Genomic DNA, 20,632 nt, shown 5'->3' on the forward strand with positions numbered 1-20,632 from the left:
CTCAAAGATACACCCATTCTTAACCTCTGAAACCACTAAGCAACTTATTTACTCCCTCGTTATCTCTCGCCTTGACTATTGTAACTTCCTCCTCCTTGGCCTACCTCATCGCAGGCTATCCCCTCTTCAGTCTATCATGAATGCTGCTGCCAGACTTATCCACCTTACTAACTGTTCCATATCTGCCTTCCATCTCTTTCAATCCCTCCACTGGCTTCCCATTGCCCAACGGATAAAATTCAAAACAATAACATATAAAGCCATTTATAACTCTACTCCAAAATACATCACCAATCTTGTCTCCAAATATCACCCAAACCGTACTCTCCACTCCTCCCATGACCCCCTGCGCTCTAGCTACCTTGTCTCCTCCTCCCATGCTCATCTCCAGGACTTCTCCAGAGCCTCCCCCATCCTCTGGAACTTTCTACTCCAATCTATCAGACTATCGCCTACTCTGCCCACTTTTATGCAATCTCTGAAAACCTATCTCTTCAGGGAAGCCTTTCCTGCCTTCAGCTAATAACCAAATCATCTATTCCTCCTATCAGTCCATCCCCCACACTTATTACCTTTTGTACCAACAGCCCCTCCCTCTTAGATTGTAAGCTCCAAGGAGCAGGGCCCTCCTAACCCACTTGTATTGAACTGTATTGTTGCTGTATTGTCTCCCGTTATATTGTAAAGTGCTGAGCAAACTGTTGGCGCTATATAAATCCTGTATAATAAGAATAATATTCAATAAAGGAACATCAGCCGCACATCAAATTCTAAAACAGGAGCCTTTATCAAAAAGATACACTTTGGAGCCATACTTCAGCTCCTTCATCAAGAAAGCAGTGACACCAGATGTGTGTAGTCCAGAGGAAGGAGAGTGCGGCTTCCCTGAAAATGTCAATTATCTGTATGGCATGGTGCATACACATGCGTGGTTCCTCGTCCTGACCTTGCTACCTCACTGGCCACGTGTGTTTGGCTTCCTTTGACTGGACCCAGTTAATCCTCCTTACCTGGCAGTGCAGATTCATCTGGGGAGCTAATGACAGGATGATCCAGCATGATGAATTGCAATATCTTTCTTAAAGCTACTATCTGAGAATATTTCATGTATTATTTGTGGTAATTAACATCCAGCATTGTGGCTCACCTCCAGCTTCAGGAAAGAAGATCTGTCCCTGGAAGTCAGGTGGAGTATAGATGCAGAAGACATTCGTGTTCGAAGCATGAGTTGTATAGAAGTATAGTGCGGGCTGAGCGGATGATGAATCACATAATGAACCCAACTTTCTTTCTCAAAGCTCCATTCCTGTAGAACTAACAGACACATCATACACTTACATACCTCCCATGTGCTAGTCGTACAATAACAGAGATACACATACAGTGGGGATCGAAAGTTTGGGCACCCCAGCTAAAAATTTGTATTAATGTGCATAAAGAAGCCAAGGAAAGATGGAAAAATCTCCAAAAGGCATCAAATTACAGATTAGACATTCTTATAATATGTCAACAAAAGTTAGATTTTATTTCCATCATTTACACTTTCAAAATAACAGAAAACAAAAAAATGGCGTCTGCAAAAGTTTGGGCACCCTGCAGAGTTAATATCTTGTACTGCCCCCTTTGGCAAGTATCACAGCTTGTAAACGCTTTTTGTAGCCAGCCAAGAGTCTTTCAATTCTTGTTTGAGGTATCTTTGCCCATTCTTCCTTACAAAAGTCTTCCAGTTCTTTGAGATTTCTGGGCTGTCTGTCACGCACTGCTCTTTTAAGGTCTATCCATAGATTTTCAATTATGTTGAGGTCAGGAGATTGTGAAGGCCATGGCAAAACCTTCAGTTTACGCCTCTTGATGTAATCCCCCGTGGATTTCAAGGTGTGTTTAGGATCATTATCCATTTGTAGAAGCCATCCTCTCTTTAACTTCAGCTTTTTCACAGACGGCATCAAGTTACCATCCAAAATTTGCTGAAATTTTATTGAATCCATTTTTCCTTCTACTCGTGAGATGTTCCCTGTGCCACTGGCTGCAACACAACCCCAAAGCATGATTGATCCAACCCCATGCTTAACAGTTGGACAGTGGTTCTTTTCATTAAATTCTGTGCCCCTTCTTCTGCAAACGTATCTTTGCTCATTCCGGCCAAAAAGTTCAATTTTAACCTCATCGGTCCACAGAACTTGTTTCCAAAATGCATCAGGCTTGTCTATATGTTCATTTGCAAAGTTCAAACGATGATTTTTTGTGGTGAGGACGCAGAAGAGGTTTTCTTCTGATGACTCTTCCATGAAGACCATATTTGTACAAGTATCTCTTTATAGTGGAATAGTGTACCACAACTCCAGTGTCTGCCAGATCTTTCTGGAGGGATTGTGCAGTCAAACGTGGGTTTTGAATTGTTTTTCTCACAATCCTGCGAGCTGTTCTGTCTGATATTTTTCTTGGTCTTCCAGATCTTGCTTTAACTTCCACTGTTCCTGATGACTGCCATTTCTTTATTACATTCCAAACAGAGGATATTGACATCTGAAAACGCTTTGCTATCTTCTTATAGCCTTCTCCAGCTTTGTGAGCGTCAACTATTTTCAGTTTCAGTTTTCTAGACAACTGCTTAGAAGAACCCATGGTGCTGATTGTTGGGGCAAGGTCAGATGAGTCTGGGCATTTAAAACCTTTGAGATTGACATCACCTGGTCTTCCCAGACGATGATTGAGAACAATCCATGACACTGGCAGGTCTCAGCTTGGCAAAGGGGGCAGTGCATGCTATAAATTCTGCAGGGTGCCCAAACTTTTGCAGATGCCATTTTTTTGTTTTCTGTTATTTTGAAAGTGTAAATGATGGAAATTAAATCTAACTTTTGTTGACATATTATAAGAATGTCTAATCTGTAATTTGATGCCTTTTGGAGATTTTTCCATCTTTCCTTGGCTTCTTTATGCACATTAATACAAATTTTTAGCTGGGGTGCCCAAACTTTCGATCCCCACTGTAAGTAAGGTCACAAGGATATGTATATGTTTATTACATATATTACACACTAGGCTACAGATGATTTTGGTATGATGTATTCAGGGGTGGACTGACCACTCATGGGGCCCCTGGGCAATAGGGGATCATGGGGCCCCTGTGTCCTCACCCACACTCAAACCACACCCAAAAAAAGCCTATGAAAGGTACCAGGGGTATCTCATGGGGCCCCCTACTGACAGTGCCTGAGTGTCTGAATGGTCAGTCCGCCCCTGGATGTATTGTATAATCTGCCTACATTCATAATGGTTACTTTACAAACTCTATGGGGCATGTTTATAAAGCAGTGAATGTGACAGTCACCAACATTCACTGCAGATAAATCTTCCTGCTGAATGGACTTTAATATACAGTGAATTATTCACCAACAGTTAATGCTTGGGGAATGTCACATTCACTGCTCTATAAATATGCCTCTTTGTATATATCAAGTCAGGAAGCTTCGATATTGAGGTTAAAGTGATTTATACAAATTAAAAAAAAATAACACGCCATACGTACCTGCTCTGTGCACTAGTTCTGCACACAGCCACCCCCAATCCTCCTCTACTTACGTCCCCCGCTGTCCCTCCTGGCCCCTCCCCACTGCCAAGTGCCCCCCCCCCCCCCATAGCAAGCTGCTTGCTATGGGGGAACTCGTGCAGGCTTGCTCCCATACTGTGTTCTCCATTGACACACAGTGAGGCTGTCTCTCCTTACTGGCTGTGATTGACAGCAGCAGGAGCCAATGGCTCTCACTGCTGTCTCTTAACCTGTGAGGAGTCACTGCTCTCATGCACTTTGTTTGATCGAGATTGGGCTCAGGTAAGTAAGGGGGGCTGGTGGGGGAAGCTGCACACAGAAGTTTTTTTTTAACCTTAATGCATAGAATGTATTAAAGCAAGAGGGTCAAAATCAATTTCATTATGGGTCACATCAACATTCTGGTTACCTTCAAAGGGCCGATTGTATCTGTAAGATTAGTTGTCCATAACACCCGATCCCCCCTTATATCAAATGTCAATAGCCCCCCACCATCAGAGGTCAAAAGCCCCCCACCCTCATTACATCACAGTGCATCCCTCTTACTTTGTGCTGCTGCAGGGTCTGGAGGAGGACCAGAGGAAGGCTGCTGAAGTCAGCTCCTAGGGTCTGCTGAATCCTGGGACAAGGGGAGGCAGAGACGAGGGGGTGCTGTGGCTGCACAGAGAAGTGCAAGATCTATAGGAAGAGTTCTGTCTTTCTCTCTGCTGCCGACTGCTGAGAAGGTGGAGACAACAGACAAGAGCCTCTCTGCTGCTGCACGTAGAAGCGGCGGATCTGTAGGAGGAGTTCTATCCTGCTCTCTGTTGCGGTCTGCTGAGATGGTGGGAGGAGACAAAGACAAGCCTCTCCGCAGCTGCACAGAGCAGTGCAGGATCTGGCGGAGGAGTTCTGTCCTCCTCTCTACTGAGACAATGGAGGAACAGAGACAAGGGGGATGCTGCAGCTGCATGAGACGTGTGAGATTCATATGAAATGGCCTGATGGGACGGATTTGGCCTGCGGGCCTTGTGTTTCACACATGTGCATTAAGGTAAAAAAACTCTCCACCTTTAGAGCCACTTTAATGTACTAACTTGTCCCACGGAAGGTTTGAGTCCCTTCATGACCAGGCCATTTTTTGCTGTTCAAGACTGCGCTAGTTTAACTGGCTATCGCTTGGTCATGCAACACTGTACCCAAATGAAATTTATATCATTTTTTGCACACAAATAGAGCTTTCTTTTGGTGGTATTTGATCACTATTGTTTTTTTTTTAGTTTTTATTATATACATTTAAAAAAACAAAAAAATTATATTTTCTACTTTGCGATATAAAACATATCCAATAAAATGAAATTTCTTCATAAATTCAGGCCAAAATGTAGTCTTTGTAAAAATCCCAATAAGTGTATTATTTATAGTCTGTGTGAAAGTTATAGCGTCTACAGACTATGGTTTATATATCTGAAATTTAATCTCATCCTTACCCCTAATTCATTTTTTTCTATCAATATTCCTGACTATAGAAGAAGAGAGAGATAAAATCAGGAATATTGATAGAACAGAACTAATTAGGGTAAGAATGGTAAGGAAGAAGAGATGGGACTACTGTGGTACTTAATTACAATATGCAATATAAGAGAGTGCAGGATATTATACACAAACATTGGCACGTGTTACAACAAGATACACATCATAAAGAAATTATACCAGCTAAACCGAAATGTATATATAAAAAAGCTCAAAGCGCCCACACTCAGGGACAAATTAGTAAGAAATGCAATAGACCCTCCCATTAGTAGGAATTTCACTTCTTTTTAGAACAAGGAATTCTATGCAGGTGGCAGATGCTATAGCTGTAGTAGGGTAGTCCATAACCCTAAGAGCAGAAGTCAATTCACTAATCCGGGTACAGGGAAGCAATATTTAATAAAATAATTTATATCCTGTGATACTAAAAGGAGTAATTATGCTCTAAAATGTAAAAATGTATGTAGAGAGAACAAAAAGAGCACTGAAGGACAGGATAAAAGAACATGTGTATAACATCAGTAGAGGGAATAAGAATCCCCATTTGTCTTGTCACTTTCACATGGTACACAACAGAAATTATAGGGAACTACAATTCTGGAGTACAGAGGAACATAAAAGCCACTGTAGAGGAGAGAATACTATTAGGGAATTAAACAAAAACGAATCCTGATGGATTCATGAGCTCCAATGTTTGGCCCCCAGAGGTCTGAACAAAGTTTAACCTCATCTGTTTTCTAAGTAATTATTAATATATACTGTATCTATTCAGGAGCGCATAAAGTCAATAAGGTGCATTGTTTGGAAGTTGGGGAATGTTCCAATAAGTCTGTTATGAGGGACATAAGCGCTAAATGACCTTACTTAAAGAAAAAATAAAAGTCAGCAGCTAAAAAAACTGTAGCTGCTGACTTTAAAAATACAGCCACTTGTCCCTCGGTCCAGTGGTGTCCTCAATATGGCTGGTTTCACTGGCCATCTTCTCTCCCTGATGTTGGCATCTTCAGTGTGGGCACCCGGCTGTGACAGCTTCCGGCTTCACAGCCGGGTGCCCACTGCACATGCACAAGTAGCGCTGCGCTTTGTGAATGGCCCCGTAGTCTTATGGGACCTGTCACGTGTTCCAGAAGACTACAGGGAGAGAGGGAACAACATCTGCTTCTGATAGCCTAGGCGATCACGCAGAAGTGGGAGTAAGTACCTGTCAAATTCGGGTACCCACTCCCCAAAGGTACCAATCCTGAATGAGGAGCGGGGGACAATGGCTTAAAGTGGAACTTCCCCTTTTGGGTGGAGCTCCGCTTTATTGTACGGTCATTTAATCCCAGGAGAAAGCACATCTGGTGGAGGGCATTTAAGTCACGATAAAGTCACATTGGCACTAAGTGGTGGAATGAGATAAAGAGACTGGAGAAGGAAACCATACAACAGTAACACTGTGGACTGTGATTTTAGTGCACTGTTGATAGTGCACATATATGACTGGGACTCTATTGAAGATGATAAGTTTGGATGTAATGCATGTTATGTGGTTATAACTTCATGAAGAGTGGCATTTTTTGATTATTACCATAACCACACTGTGATGGATGTGCTCTTATGCCTAGTGTGGTCAGTTTGAAATAGGAAAGTAGAGGGACTGGCGGGATCACCAGGGGTTTCACACAAATGAAGCAATACAAAAAGAACAGGATAGTTTTTCATACAAGTACATGGTACAGCAGGCACATATCAGGAATAAGAAATGTTGGCATAAAATACGCTTTAAGAAATGTAATGGGTATTTTTTATGTAGCACTGGCTGACTTCTGATTTGTTTATAGTAGTCTGATCACTATAAGGCTGAGTCATGTTATAAAATATAAAGCCCATGTTCATGAACCTGATTTAACTCAGAATTGATTGGGCTAAAACATTATCAATCAGGTGGAGTCTAATTTGATACAGAAATAATTTTTATTAATAGGTTAATTAGTTTAATAAGTTAAAATGGTTACTGGATTTCAAATAATTTTTTAACTCTGTTGCTTTCCACTTTACCTGAATCGCAGACTTTCCCATAATGTCCTGGGTGACAAGCACATTTAGCAGACATCTGATCACTTATGCAGAATCCATGTCTTCCACAAGGGGGCGGTCTAATCATACTGCAAGACTCATCTGTCACAGCACAGCCTGCAGCACTGTTCACTGACTCCAGGGGCTTCTCCAAGTCATACACCTCAAATACACAAAGCAATTCAGTTGGTTCGTTTAAAAAAAAAAAAATAGACACGATTTAGGACTGAAAGGCATGCATTTGTACATAAGAATGGATCACCAAAATCCACATATGTGCAATATTTTAGTAACAAATTGATTAGTAGGATTCCACTTGTAAAATAGTCTGCAATTAAAGGCAATTAAATAACTAACATGTCTATACTTACCTGCTGTGTGCAGTGGTTTTGCACAGAGCAGCCCAGATCCTCCTCTTCTCGGGTCCCCCACAGGCTCTACTGGCTCCTCCTTCCTATCGGATGCCCCCACAGCAAGCAGCTTGCTACAGGGGCACCTGCTGCTCCGTGTGTCCATTCACAAACCAGCCCTGTCCCCTCTCTCTTCTCATTGGCTCACTGGCTGTGATTGACAGCAGTGGGAGCCAATGGCTCCTGCTTCAGTTTCAGCCAATGAGAAGATGGAGTCCCGGGATAGCCTAGACTCAGTGGGGTCCCGAAGCAGGTTCCACTGACAGCACGGGGTGACACCGCACCCGCTCCACGAAAAGGTAAGTTGTAAAGCAAGCCGACGATCCCCTCAGGATGGATCCGATCCATCCTGCAGGGATCGTCGGCTTTCTTTACAACTTACCTTTTCTTGGAGCAGGTCCAGTGTCACCCCGTATAGGTTGCATGCCGACGATCCCTGCAGGATGGATCGGATCTGCAGATTGGGGAGCATAATGGATCAGACTCCGATCCATTATGCTCAATCCGCAGATCCAAACCATCCTGTGGGGATCGTCAGCATGATACCTATACGGGGTGACACTGGACCTGCTCCAAGAAAAGGTAAGTTGTAAAGAAAGCCGACGATCCCCGCAGGATGAATCGGATCTGCGGATTGAGCATAATGGATCAGAGTCCGATCCATTATGCTCAATCCGCAGATCCGATCCATTCTGCGGGGATCATCGGAGGGGGTGTCACCAAGTGTTACCGCACCAGGTGACACCAACCTTAGGGATGCCTCTGCCTAGACTCCAGTGCATATCACTGGATTGAGAGGGGGTTTAGGTGAGTATTAGGGGGGACTGGGAAGGATGGTTTTTTTACCCTCATGCATAGAATGCATGAAGATAAAAAACCTTGAGCCTTTAGAACCACTTTAAATTTAACTCCAAATTTTGTAAAAGACAAAACCCATCTGTATGATTCTTCTTCCTTTTTGCACTGTCTATTGCATACATAGATAGATAGTATAGATACATAGAAAGGTTTTATTCCTTTCCCTGAAAGAGACGTGGAGGGCACCATTACTACTTCTTATTCTGCAAATGCTAGTTCCCGGGCTGCCATGCTTACCCTCTAGACCAGCCTTTCTCAACCTTTTCAATGCAGAGGAACCCTTGACATAACTTTCCGGTCTCAGGGAACCCTTGCTAAATTGACTTTATCTACAATTCATGATACATTAGTGTGATAGTCAGAGGTAAGAATGCTCCTTACACTTATGGCCATTGGGAAGAATTACCCCCTTAGAGATTGCGAAAAAGATCAATGGTGTCAGTGGGAACTTACCTGAGAGGCAAAAATTGCTCATTACTCAAGGAACCCCTAGCAACCTCTGGAGGAACCCTAGGGATCCACTGAACCCTGGTTGAGAAACCCTGCTCTAGACCTTGGACTCTGTATACACATCCAGAGGTTATGCACCATACTGGACCATATCTTACCTTACTATCAACCTGCAGATTTCTGATGCAGCCAGAAAACCCGCTGAAGTGGATGGATGAATGAGTACTGCCTGGTAGATTCTTTACTCCTCCAAGCTGCAGGGGCTGGTACACATTGAGGAATCTATAAACCAAGATGCAAATACAGTTTGCAGGAAATATGCAATATTAATGCAATTCACAAATTATTACAATAAAGCAGATGTAGTGACAGCAGGGATACTAGTAAAACATACTTGTAAGCTGAACCTTACATGACAGCAATATATAAGTTTGCATCATTTCAGATGCCACTTCACAAACATTGTTCTTTAGGGCTCATTCACACCAATGTGGCGCATTAACACGCCACACATGCTGTGTGATCATGTGTGTTGTGTTAAAGTGGCTATAAGCCTCAGACATGAAATCTGAACAAAGCATATCCTTCTATACTGTGTACTTGTCTCTATACAAAGCTCTGAGTGTGATTTCTCTCTGCCGCCTGGTTCTTCCATTATCTGCATGAGCAGGGGCGGACTGACCATTCGAGCACTCGGGCAGTGCTCGTGGGCCCAGGGTCAGTAGGGGGCCCCATGAAATGCCCTTGGTACCTTTTATAGGCTTTTTTGGGTGTGATTTCTGTGTGGTCAAGGACACAGGGGCCCCATGATCCCCTATTGCCTGGGGGCCCCATTAGTTGTCAGTCCTCCCCTGTCCATGAGTCATTTCTGACAGCTTTTCCCAGACACCCGGCACAATTCACATAGTGGTATCTTACTGCATCCAAGTATTCGGTAAGATACCACACAGCTTTTTATTTCTTAAATTGAGTTATTTTATGAAGTCATGTGGTATTTTAGTAGTGAAACATGCGGTAATGTTATGAGTCATCAGCTGTCAGTGGGATCCCCTCTGACAGCTAAATGTAAAAAAAAAGAATTGCCGGCAATTAAAAATTAAGAAAAAAAAAACAGTGTGGGGAACCCCCTCCCTCAACCCATACCGGGCCCTTTGAGTTTGTAATGGTTTTGAGAGGAAACCCCAAGCCAAAAAAAAAAATGGCGTGGGGTCCCCCCCAAAATCCATAACAGATTCTTATCGAGCGAGTGCCCCCCCCTCCTGAACCATACCGAGGGGGCAGGATCTGGGGCCCCTTGTTAAAGGGGGCTTCCAGATTTCAATAAGCCCCCCACTTGCAGACCCCCACAACCCCTGGCCAGGGTTGTGGAGAAGAGGCCCTTGTGCCCATCAGTATGGGCACAAGGTGATTTGGGGGGCCCCCCTGCCCCAAAGCACCCCCCCCCCATGTGGAGGGCATGTGGCCTGGTGTGGTTACAGAGGAGGGAGCCCCTTTCCTGACCTTCCAGGCTGCATGCTCAGATAAGGGTCTGGTATGGATTTTGGGGGGCAGATCCGAAGTGCCTAGTATGGATTTTTTCTTCAATTTTATTGAAGGCAATTATTTTTTTTACATTTAGCTTTAACTGAAATAAAAAAACATATTTTGGCTTTAAATACACTTTTAGGGGTCTATTTATAAAACTACAGTAATGTATATCCCAGCTCCCCTGTACTCCATTATAGTGATATGACATGTATACAGTATGTATATCCCCCTCCCCTGTACTCCATTATAGTGATATGACATGTATACAGTAATGTATATCCCCCTCCCCTGTACTCCATTATAGTGATATGACATGTATACAGTAATGTATATCGTACCTCCCCTGTACTCCATTATAGTGATATGACATGTATACAGTAATGTATATCCCAGCTCCCCTATACTCCATTATAGTGATATGACATGTATACAGTAATGTATATCCCCCTCCCCTGTACTCCATTATAGTGATATGACATGTATACAGTAATGTATATCCCACCTCCCCTGTACTCCATTATAGTGATATGACATGTATACAGTAATGTATATCCCAGCTCCCCTATACTCCATTATAGTGATATGACATGTATACAGTAATGTATATCCCCCTCCCCTGTACTCCATTATAGTGATATGACATGTATACAGTAATGTATATCCCAGCTCCCCTATACTCCATTATAGTGATATGACATGTATACAGTAATGTATATCCCCCTCCCCTGTACTCCATTATAGTGATATGACATGTATACAGTAATGTATATCCCAGCTCCCCTGTACTAAATTATAGTGATATGACGTATACAGTAATGTATATCCCAGCTCCCCTGTACACCATTATAGTGATATGACATGTATACAGTAATGTATATCCCAGCTCCCCTGTACTCCATTATAGTGATATGACATATACAGTAATGTATATCCCAGCTCCCCTGTACTCCATTATAGTGATATGACATGTATACAGTAATGTATATCCTAGCTCCCCTGTACTCCATTATAGTGATATGACATGTATACAGTAATGTATATCCCAGCTCCCCTGTACTCCATTATAGTGATATGACGTATACAGTAATGTATATCCCAGCTCCCGTGTACACCATTATAGTGATATGACATGTATACAGTAATGTATATCCCAGCTCCCCTGTACTCCATTATAGTGATATGACATGTATACAGTAATGTATATCCCAGCTCCCCTGTACTAAATTATAGTGATATGACGTATACAGTAATGTATATCCCAGCTCCCCTGTACACCATTATAGTGATATGACATGTATACAGTAATGTATATCCCAGCTCCCCTGTACTCCATTATAGTGATATGACATATACAGTAATGTATATCCCAGCTCCCCTGTATTCCATTATAGTGATATGACGTATACAGTAATGTATATCCCAGCTCCCGTGTACACCATTATAGTGATATGACATGTATACAGTAATGTATATCCCAGCTCCCCTGTACTCCATTATAGTGATATGACATGTATACAGTAATGTATATCGTACCTCCCCTGTACTCCATTATAGTGATATGACATGTATACAGTAATGTATATCCCCCTCCCCTGTACTCCATTATAGTGATATGACATGTATACAGTAATGTATATCCCAGCTCCCCTGTACTCCATTATAGTGATATGACGTATACAGTAATGTATATCCCAGCTCCCCTGTACTCCATTATAGTGATATGACATGTATACAGTAATGTATATCCCAGCTCCCCTGTACTCCATTATAGTGATATGACATGTATACAGTAATGTATATCCCAGCTCCCCTGTACTCCATTATTGTGATATGACGTGTATACAGTAATGTATATCCCCCTCCCCTGTACTCCATTATAGTGATATGACATGTATACAGTAATGTATATCCCCCCTCCCCTGTACTCCATTATAGTGATATGACATGTATACAGTAATGTATATCCCCCTCCCCTGTACTCCATTATAGTGATATGACATGTATACAGTAATGTATATCCCCCTCCCCTGTACTCCATTATAGTGGTATGACATGTATACAGTAATGTATATCCCAGCTCCCCTGTACTCCATTATAGTGATGTGACATGTATACAGTAATGTATATCCCAGCTCCCCTGTACTCCATTATAGTGATATGACATGTACACAGTAATGTATATCCCAGTTCCCCTGTACTCCATTATAGTGATATGACGTGTATACAGTACTTACTCCTTGAGTCCCCCGTGGCAGTGGAGAGGGTGTCTCCTCTCAGCAGAGGAGAGCGGACCTCTCCTGCACCTGTCCCCTCAGTGGCAGTGCCAAAGAAGCTGGAAACCGGAACTCGGAAATCGGAACTCAGCTTCACAATGAGGCTTGGAGCGCAGCCACTCCAGCATCTGTGCTCGCCGCTAGAGAATTTCTCCTCGCATTTGTCGAGTGGGCGAGCAGCTTTTTCAAGCCCTGATATAAGCTATATTGTCAGCTCCATTTAGTGACCACAACTTGTTTTTGTTTTGCTGAAGTATTTCATGAGAAAAAAAATTATGCCCGCTCAGTGATGCTGATGATCTATGAACTATACATAATAGGGAAAATACGTCAATCTGCACTCTGATTTTGCATGTGTTTAGTGTTTATCATATCTTCACAGCGAACATTTTATACATTTATCCTTTATTGTCAAGTTTGTACAAAAGAAGATCATTTGATCAGGGGTGCCAATGACCATATTTTATTCTCTTTTTACATTACATTCATCGTATTACCTCTTGCTCCCAGGTGTCTCACCAGATACTTCACACCATGATCGATCTGTAGACATTCCGTCAGAGTCTTCACTCACCAACTCTTCCAAGCAGTTATCAAGGGTCATCTTTACTCTCTAATGACAAAATATTTGACAAATTAGTAAGTAAAAAAAAAAAAATAGCTGTAGATAGGTTTGGTAGCTACCCTTCAGCCATTTTCCATAGCATTCAGTCCCTATAAAACTAAAATATCAGCTGAGGAGTTTGTACAGAAATCCTATACTGGTATTTTAGGGATAACTCCTAGCTAAAGAAAAATGTTTATATACAGTAGATCCCTAGATATAACCTATTGATTTCTGAATCTGTTAATATACAAATCACCTGATTTGCAGTAAACCAAACGAGCTGAGTCATTTTTTGTCTCTTTCCATCCTGTTTAATGTTCTTTAAAATCATAAAAGTCATACAGTATCTGGGCCAACCAGTCAGTGAAAGTTAAGTTGTGTCTGGGCTAGCCAATCAGTGGAGGTTACACTGTGTCTAGGCTAGCCAATCAATCAAAGTCAATGTGTGTCTGGGCCAGCCAGTCAGTGAAAGTTAAGTTGTGTCTGGACTAGCCAATCAGTGGAGGTTACACTGTGTCTAGGCTAGCCAATCAATCAAAGTCAATGCGTGTCTGGGCCAGCCAGTCAGTGAAAGTTAAGTTGTGTCTGGACTAGCCAATCAGTGGAGGTTACACTGTTTCTAGGCTAGACAATCAATGGACGTCAAGGTGTGCCTGGGCCAGCCCGTTAGTGGAAACTATTCTATTGATCTTTTGCCAGAGGCAGTCATGACTTCAGCATGAACAGCCCAGGAGGCACAATATAATAAGTTCTTATTGGTTTAGCAGAGCTGAATTTTTTTTTTTCCTTTTCATATTTGCTCAGCTATGGCAATCTAAAAGACTGGAGTAGCCACAAACACAGTAGCCACATTCCACATATGTATTTGTATGTATAGTCAAATACAAGATATGTTTGGTTAATTGTACAAACATTTTATTTTACAAGTATATGTTTAACACAGGGTGTTTGCATGGAAGACTATTTGAAGCATAGTAGTAAAATGACTGGAGGAGTCCTGAGGGCACCACCTTCTAGCTGCAGGTGGTAATCTCATAGCTCATAGTTGATTAATAACAAGTAAAATATATAAAGGTCAACATTTTTATATTTTATACCTGGAGGTAATAAAAAGTATATAAAACACAATATGTTCCCCTTAAGCTATGATCAGATGGCTTAACAAACTTTGTTTCTTAGTTTCAGATGGGAATTCTGTAAACTCCAGCTATAACTGAATTTCTGATATCAATTTAGTCCCAGCATCACTAGTCTAAACTCAAAAGCCAATATATTCTAAGAGAAACACCAATTTTCTGTCATAAGTAGAAAAGCAAAATTGTAACACGTAAGTTTTATATCTAAATAAAATGACATCAGAGGATATAACAGAGCCTTGTGCCAAAAATCAGACATTCCCAGGCATTATCTCATGTTGGTTATAGGACAGGTTGTCCCTGTTGACATTTTTATATCTGTTGGTTGTACTTTATTTGTGTACCTTGCCATTGCTCATGATTTTTATGTTATGCCAGCGCTGATCTAACACATTGGCTTTTCTTACAAACTTCAAGAAGAGAGATCCAGAGCCATGGTTAACAGAGAGGGAAAGAGATCCATTGTGAAGCTCTAAATAAGAGAAGCACAAATTAATTTATTATCAATACATCTCCTAGATTGTAAGCTTGAAAGAGCAGGGCCCTCAATCCCCTCATGTTTTGCATTGTATTGGTATTGTTCTGTCACATGTTCTGTCCCCCTTTGTAATGTACAGCGCTAAGCGAACTATTGGCGCTTTATAAATACTGTATAATAATGATAATAATAATAATAATAATACATCATTTACTAAACCTAGAACCCATCTTGGATATAATGGTTATAGGGTTATAGAAAGGGATATAGCCTTTGTAATTTTTTGAAATGCTATCTTTGTCCCTAATTGGGAGATTACCCTAACTTTCTTGCTGGGGCAAGAAGTGATATGAAATCTCTCCAATGGGGACACTTACTAAAACACATTTGTATTACAGTAAACAGGGTTCGGAAGGTCTGACAATATTTTTATTGATGTTTGGGCCTTCCTGTCCTACTTACAACCACATTTCTTGTATGGATGTCACAGAAACAGGAAGTGAAGGAAACATTTCCAAGTCACACTTTGGAGTGGGTAATGAGGAGCACCTGATACAAATATTACTTCAAAGTCTTTTTGAAACAGTTATTGGTTAAGAGCATCGAATACATCCAACGCGTATCATGGGAAAGGTCTCCCTCTTCATCAGGGCTTGAGCAGTGGATGTTGTTAGAATCACAATGAAATGAATTAGATAACTTATGTATGATCTTGATAAAGGCTGTCATCATTATGAACTGCTGGTTGATGGACCACTACATCTCATCATGATTCTAACAACATCCAATACTGAACCCTGAGTAGACTGCAGGTTTTTCCTCTGAAACCCCTTGGTTGTATTCGATGCTCTTAACCAACAAACATTTCAAAAGACTTTTAAATGATATGAGCTTTTGTACTAGGCGCGCCCCAATACCCACCCCCTCTGATCAGAGAGGTGGTAGCCTAGTACCAGAACAAGGGTAACATACACTATACCTTCATCATGGATCAGCTCCTTCATATGTTTATCTGTCAGAACCAAGTCTCACTTCTATTGGTCCAGCTCACAAGCACACATCAAACACTAAAGAGTTACAGACAGAGATACAAATCTGACAAAAAAACTGCAACTCTTCCCCACTCTATCCAACAAACAAAAAAAATGGCTTTTAGGATTTAAAGCTTGCATATTTCTCTTACTACCTAAAGCCCAGCTCCAGGCAACTACAAAGTTATCCCCTGCAGTGGGGTCGCACACACACTGTAATGGTTAAATACTCCTTTATGTCTAGGGGGACAATAAAAAAAATTTAATTATCCGATCCTCTGTTCCACCCAATTGCTAGACCAGTCCCTGGAGCCTCTCCTCCCCCACGCTCCAGGAATTTAGGATCCTGATGTCATCAAGACCAAAGCAGGGTCCATAGCCCAGCATTAGATGTGTTGATGCAAAGAAAGAGTTTACCGCGGTAGCATGGGGGAGCACCATATGCTGGAGAAGCAGAGGATCAGGCAAGTAAAAGTGTTCTCCTCTCCTCCCCTAGACAAAATGAGCATTTAACCCTTGTAGTGCAGGAGCATACCTATTACAAGGTCAATTTTACCACAAATGAGCTTTAAAACACTATACTAGCCAAAACTATTATGTTAGCTTTGAAGTGGTATTAACTATTTCTATCCACAAAAAATGTTTTGAGTTGGGCTCTATAATTAATATAGAGATGTTTACTGTATATTCATTGCATTTTGGTGAACTAATTTGTTTATCATGATGCATCTTAACCGGTTCCCAGCCGCCCCATAGCAGAACCACTGCTACAGGGAGGCAGGACTGCACAAAATTACATATATATACGTGATTTTGAATTTCCGGGTAAGGGGCGCGATACAGCTGTCGATTACCGGGTCCCAGCTGGAGATTCCCCACCGGCACCCAGCGATCACCAAGGAACAGTGAAAGGGGAGAGATCTGTATGTAAACAACACAGATCTCTCCCCTGTCAGCACAAACAGGCTGCTTTGTATTGCTCTGTACAGCAGAGCAATACAAAGAAGCTTGTCTTCCTAGTAAAACACACACAGCATACTATGTGAAACACAACAGAGCACACAGTTAACTATTTGATCGCCCCAGATGTTAACCCCTTCCTGCACAGTGTCAGTGCATTTTATTAGCACTGATCACTGTATTAGTGTCATTGGGATGTCAGTGGCAGTTAGCCAGTTCCTGCCCAGTGTCAGAATGCTCGCCGCAGTCACGTAGTCCCGCTATAAGTTGCTGATCGCTGCCATTACTGGTATATATACAGTTGCAAGAAAAAGTATGTGAACCCCATTGGGATTACGTGGAGTTTTGCATGAATTGGGCATAAAATGTGCTCTGAACGTCATCTAAGTCACAACAATAGAAGAACACAGTCTGCTGAACATAATACTACACAAACATTAGATGTTGCCATGGTTTAATTACACATAACATGTAAACATTCACAGTGCAGGGAGGAAAAAGTATGTGAACCTTTGAACTTAATAACTGGTTGACCCTCCTTTGGCAGCAATAACCTCAACCAAACATTTCCTGTAGTTGCAGATCAGACCTGCACAACGATCTGGAGTAATTTGGGACCACTCCTCTTCACAAAACTGTTTCAGTGTAGCAATATTCTTGGGATGTCTGGTGTGAATCGCTCTCTTAAGGTTATGCCACAGCATTTCAATCGGGTTGAGGTCAGGACTCTGACTGGGCCATTCCAGAAGGCGTATTCTGTGCTGTTGCAGCCATTGTTTTGTTGAATTACTTCAACAGGTGTGTGTTATTTAACCTCCCTGGCGGTATGATTATTTCAGATTTTTGGTGCTGAAAGCGGTACCATTATTTTGCATGGAAATATGTAGTTTTTTTTATTGTAGGCTGTAATATTTAGGAATAACCCACTGAAATCTGTCCGAACAAGAGTCTATTAAACATCCCGGGTATGATAAAATTTGAAACACAAAATCATAAATTATAATTTAATAAATAATCATAAATAATAATATAATAATAATACATTTAATTCAATAATATAATCAAACCAAAAACACTGAAATTTGAAATATAGCGCCATAATAAGTTCGCACATTGCTGAGCAAAGTCGCAAAATCGTTTTCAGTGTCTGATGATGAATTTCCCCACAAATCATTATCACTCAATTCTGCAAGTGGTTCTGATTTACTATCGCTGTTCTCTAGCTGATCTAAACCGCTTTTGACCTAAAGGGACGCTTTTTGGACGCCATGGACGTTTCTCAGTTTCCAGGCAGAAAGAACATTCAAAATGCAGACAGGGGACAGGACAGAGCACTAGGGACAAAATGTATGTGAAATGGGTTGAGACAGCAATGTTTTACTATGTAAAATGTAAAAAAAAAAATGACATTATTTAAAATTTTTAAATTTCCCGCCGCCGGCGGCGCCCGTATGTCCCGACGTCACAGGGACAGGACACAGAAGCCGGATGCCGGCATCCGCCGAAGGAGATGGCCGGGGACGCTGCAGGGGACACATCGTGGGAGCGCAGGGTAAGGTAAGTGAAGAACAAATGCCGGAGCAGTGCCGCATGGTATTCCCGAGTGTAGCTCGGGGTTACCGCTCTTGGTACTGAAATGTTACCCCGAGCTACACTCGGGAATACCGCCAAGGAGGTTAAGGGCAGGACAGCTGTCAGCAGCACATCCAATATCATCACACTGATTGGAGTCAAGGTTGGCTCACTCCTGGCTCCAATTAGCTCTGGGAGAAGTCATTAAGCTAGGGCCTCACATACATTTTCCTCCCTGCACTGTGAATGTTTACATGTTATGTGAAATTAAACCATGGCAACATCTAATGTTTGTGTAGTATTATGTTTGGCAGACTGTGTTCTTCTATTGTTGTGACTTAGATGACGTTCAGAGCACATTTTATGCCCAATTCATGCAAAACTCCACGTAATCCCAAGGGGTTCACATACTTTTTCTTGCAACTGTATGTATATATATATATATATATATATATATATATATATATATATAAAAAATTACAGATTTTTTTTTTAGCAAAGACTTATAGTCGAATACATTTTGGCCTAAATGTATAACAAAATTAGATTTTTAAATTTTTTTTACTGGATATGTTTTATAGCAAAAAGTAAAAAATATAGTTCTTTTTTTAAATTTCTTTTGGTTGCAGCATTGCATGACCGTGAAATTGTCAGTGAAAGTAACGCAGCGCCGTACCGCAAAAAGTGGCCTGGTCAGGAAGGGGGGTAAATCCTCTGGAGGGCAAGTGGTTAAAGAAGAGAAAGAAGCAAAAATGATTCAATAACGGCATTATCTGTTCTATGGCACAGTTGCCCAGCAAAAGTCACCCTCACCCAGAGCGATGAAATCCCTCGATTCTCCCCGACTGCTGGCAGACATGGGACCATTGTAGAGAAGAAGACCATCAGGTACGTCAGTGATAAAATCCAGGGATATCTGACTTTCATAGCAGAGCTGTAGGGGTGGGAACCAGGCATATCCGGGGGCAGTAAAGGAGCGTTTTGTCTGCTGACATTGAGGTCCATGGTAAGCAGGGGGACATTCACATCTGAAAAGCAAAGCACAGCTTTATCTCAGTAAAACAAATGCATAGTATACTATGATTATTACACTGTCAGCATGGAGCAGAAGTTCAACACAAGAAAGCTATACGTGTGTCTTTTTTTGCTGTTCCTGAAAGTAGTATCAACATAATAACCCTTGACAAATACAAATTATGTCAGTTCCTTATGCTTGGGTTTATGCTAGGAGGACAAGGGAAGCACAGGATGCTATACAAAACATTTCCGGTCACAGCAGTGCTACTCTCGCCTTTACAGCAATATCAGCTAGTAAGATGGCCATCAATAATGGCTGGCACTTCATTTTTATTATTGTAGATATTTGTATAGTGCCAATGCTTGTACATTCACATCAGTCCCTGCTCTAACAGAGCTTACAATCTAAGGCCCCTTTCTCACATACATACAGTGGGGCAAAAAAGTATTTAGTCAGCCACTGTTTGGTAGAAACACAACTCGTCGTGTTTGGAGGAGAGAGAATGCTGAGTTGCATCCAAAGAACACCATACTTACTGTGAAGCATGGGGGTGGCAACATCATGTTTTGGGGCTGTTTCTCCGCAAAGTGACCAGGACGACTGATCCATGTACAGGACAGAATGAATGGGGCCATGTATCGTGAGATTTTGAGTGCAAACCTCCTTCCATCAGCAAGGGCATTGAAGATGAAACGTGGCTGGGTCTTCCAACATGACAATGATCCCAAACATACCGCCCGGGCAACGAAGGAGTGGCTTCGTAAGAAGCATTTCAAGATCCTGGAGTGGCCTAGCCAGTCTCCAGATCTCAACCCCATAGAAAACCTTTGGAGTGAGTTGAAAGTCCGTGTTGCCCAGTGACAGCCCCAAAACATCACTGCTCTAGAGGAGATCTGCATGGAGGAATGGGCCAACATACCAGCAACAGTGTGTGCCAACCTTGTGAAGACTTACAGGAAACGTTTGACCTCTGTCACTGCCAACAAAGGATATATAACAAAGTATTGAGATGAACTTTTGATATTGACCAAATACTTATTTTCCACCATAGTTTTCAAATAAATTCTTTCCAAATCAGCCAATGTGATTGTCTGGATTGTTTTTCTCATTTTGTCTCTCATAGTTGAGGTCTACCTATGATGCCAATTACAGGCCTCTCTCATCTTTTTAAGTGGGAGAACTTGCACAA

At 41.7% G+C, this 20,632-nt stretch overlaps 1 protein-coding gene across 1 annotated transcript in view; it reads right to left on the reverse strand.

Annotated features, from left to right (window-relative positions):
- Nucleotides 1-20,632, reverse strand: part of LOC149470147 (neural-cadherin-like) — a 127,108-nt gene that overhangs the window by 19,756 nt on the left and 86,720 nt on the right. Inside the window, exons 24-29 of the mRNA XM_089666758.1 lie at nucleotides 19,239-19,453; nucleotides 14,729-14,856; nucleotides 13,139-13,254; nucleotides 9,000-9,123; nucleotides 7,106-7,286; nucleotides 1,148-1,314 (exon numbers count right to left, since the gene is read on the reverse strand). Of these exons, the coding sequence (XP_089522884.1) occupies nucleotides 1,148-1,314; nucleotides 7,106-7,286; nucleotides 9,000-9,123; nucleotides 13,139-13,254; nucleotides 14,729-14,856; nucleotides 19,239-19,453 (931 nt within the window). The remainder of the gene's footprint in view (nucleotides 1-1,147; nucleotides 1,315-7,105; nucleotides 7,287-8,999; nucleotides 9,124-13,138; nucleotides 13,255-14,728; nucleotides 14,857-19,238; nucleotides 19,454-20,632) is intronic.

This window comes from Staurois parvus, unplaced genomic scaffold, assembly GCF_062004578.1.
Source record: "Staurois parvus isolate SC_StPar_1 unplaced genomic scaffold, SC_StPar_1.0 ptg000052l, whole genome shotgun sequence".
Taxonomy (NCBI): domain Eukaryota; kingdom Metazoa; phylum Chordata; class Amphibia; order Anura; family Ranidae; genus Staurois; species Staurois parvus.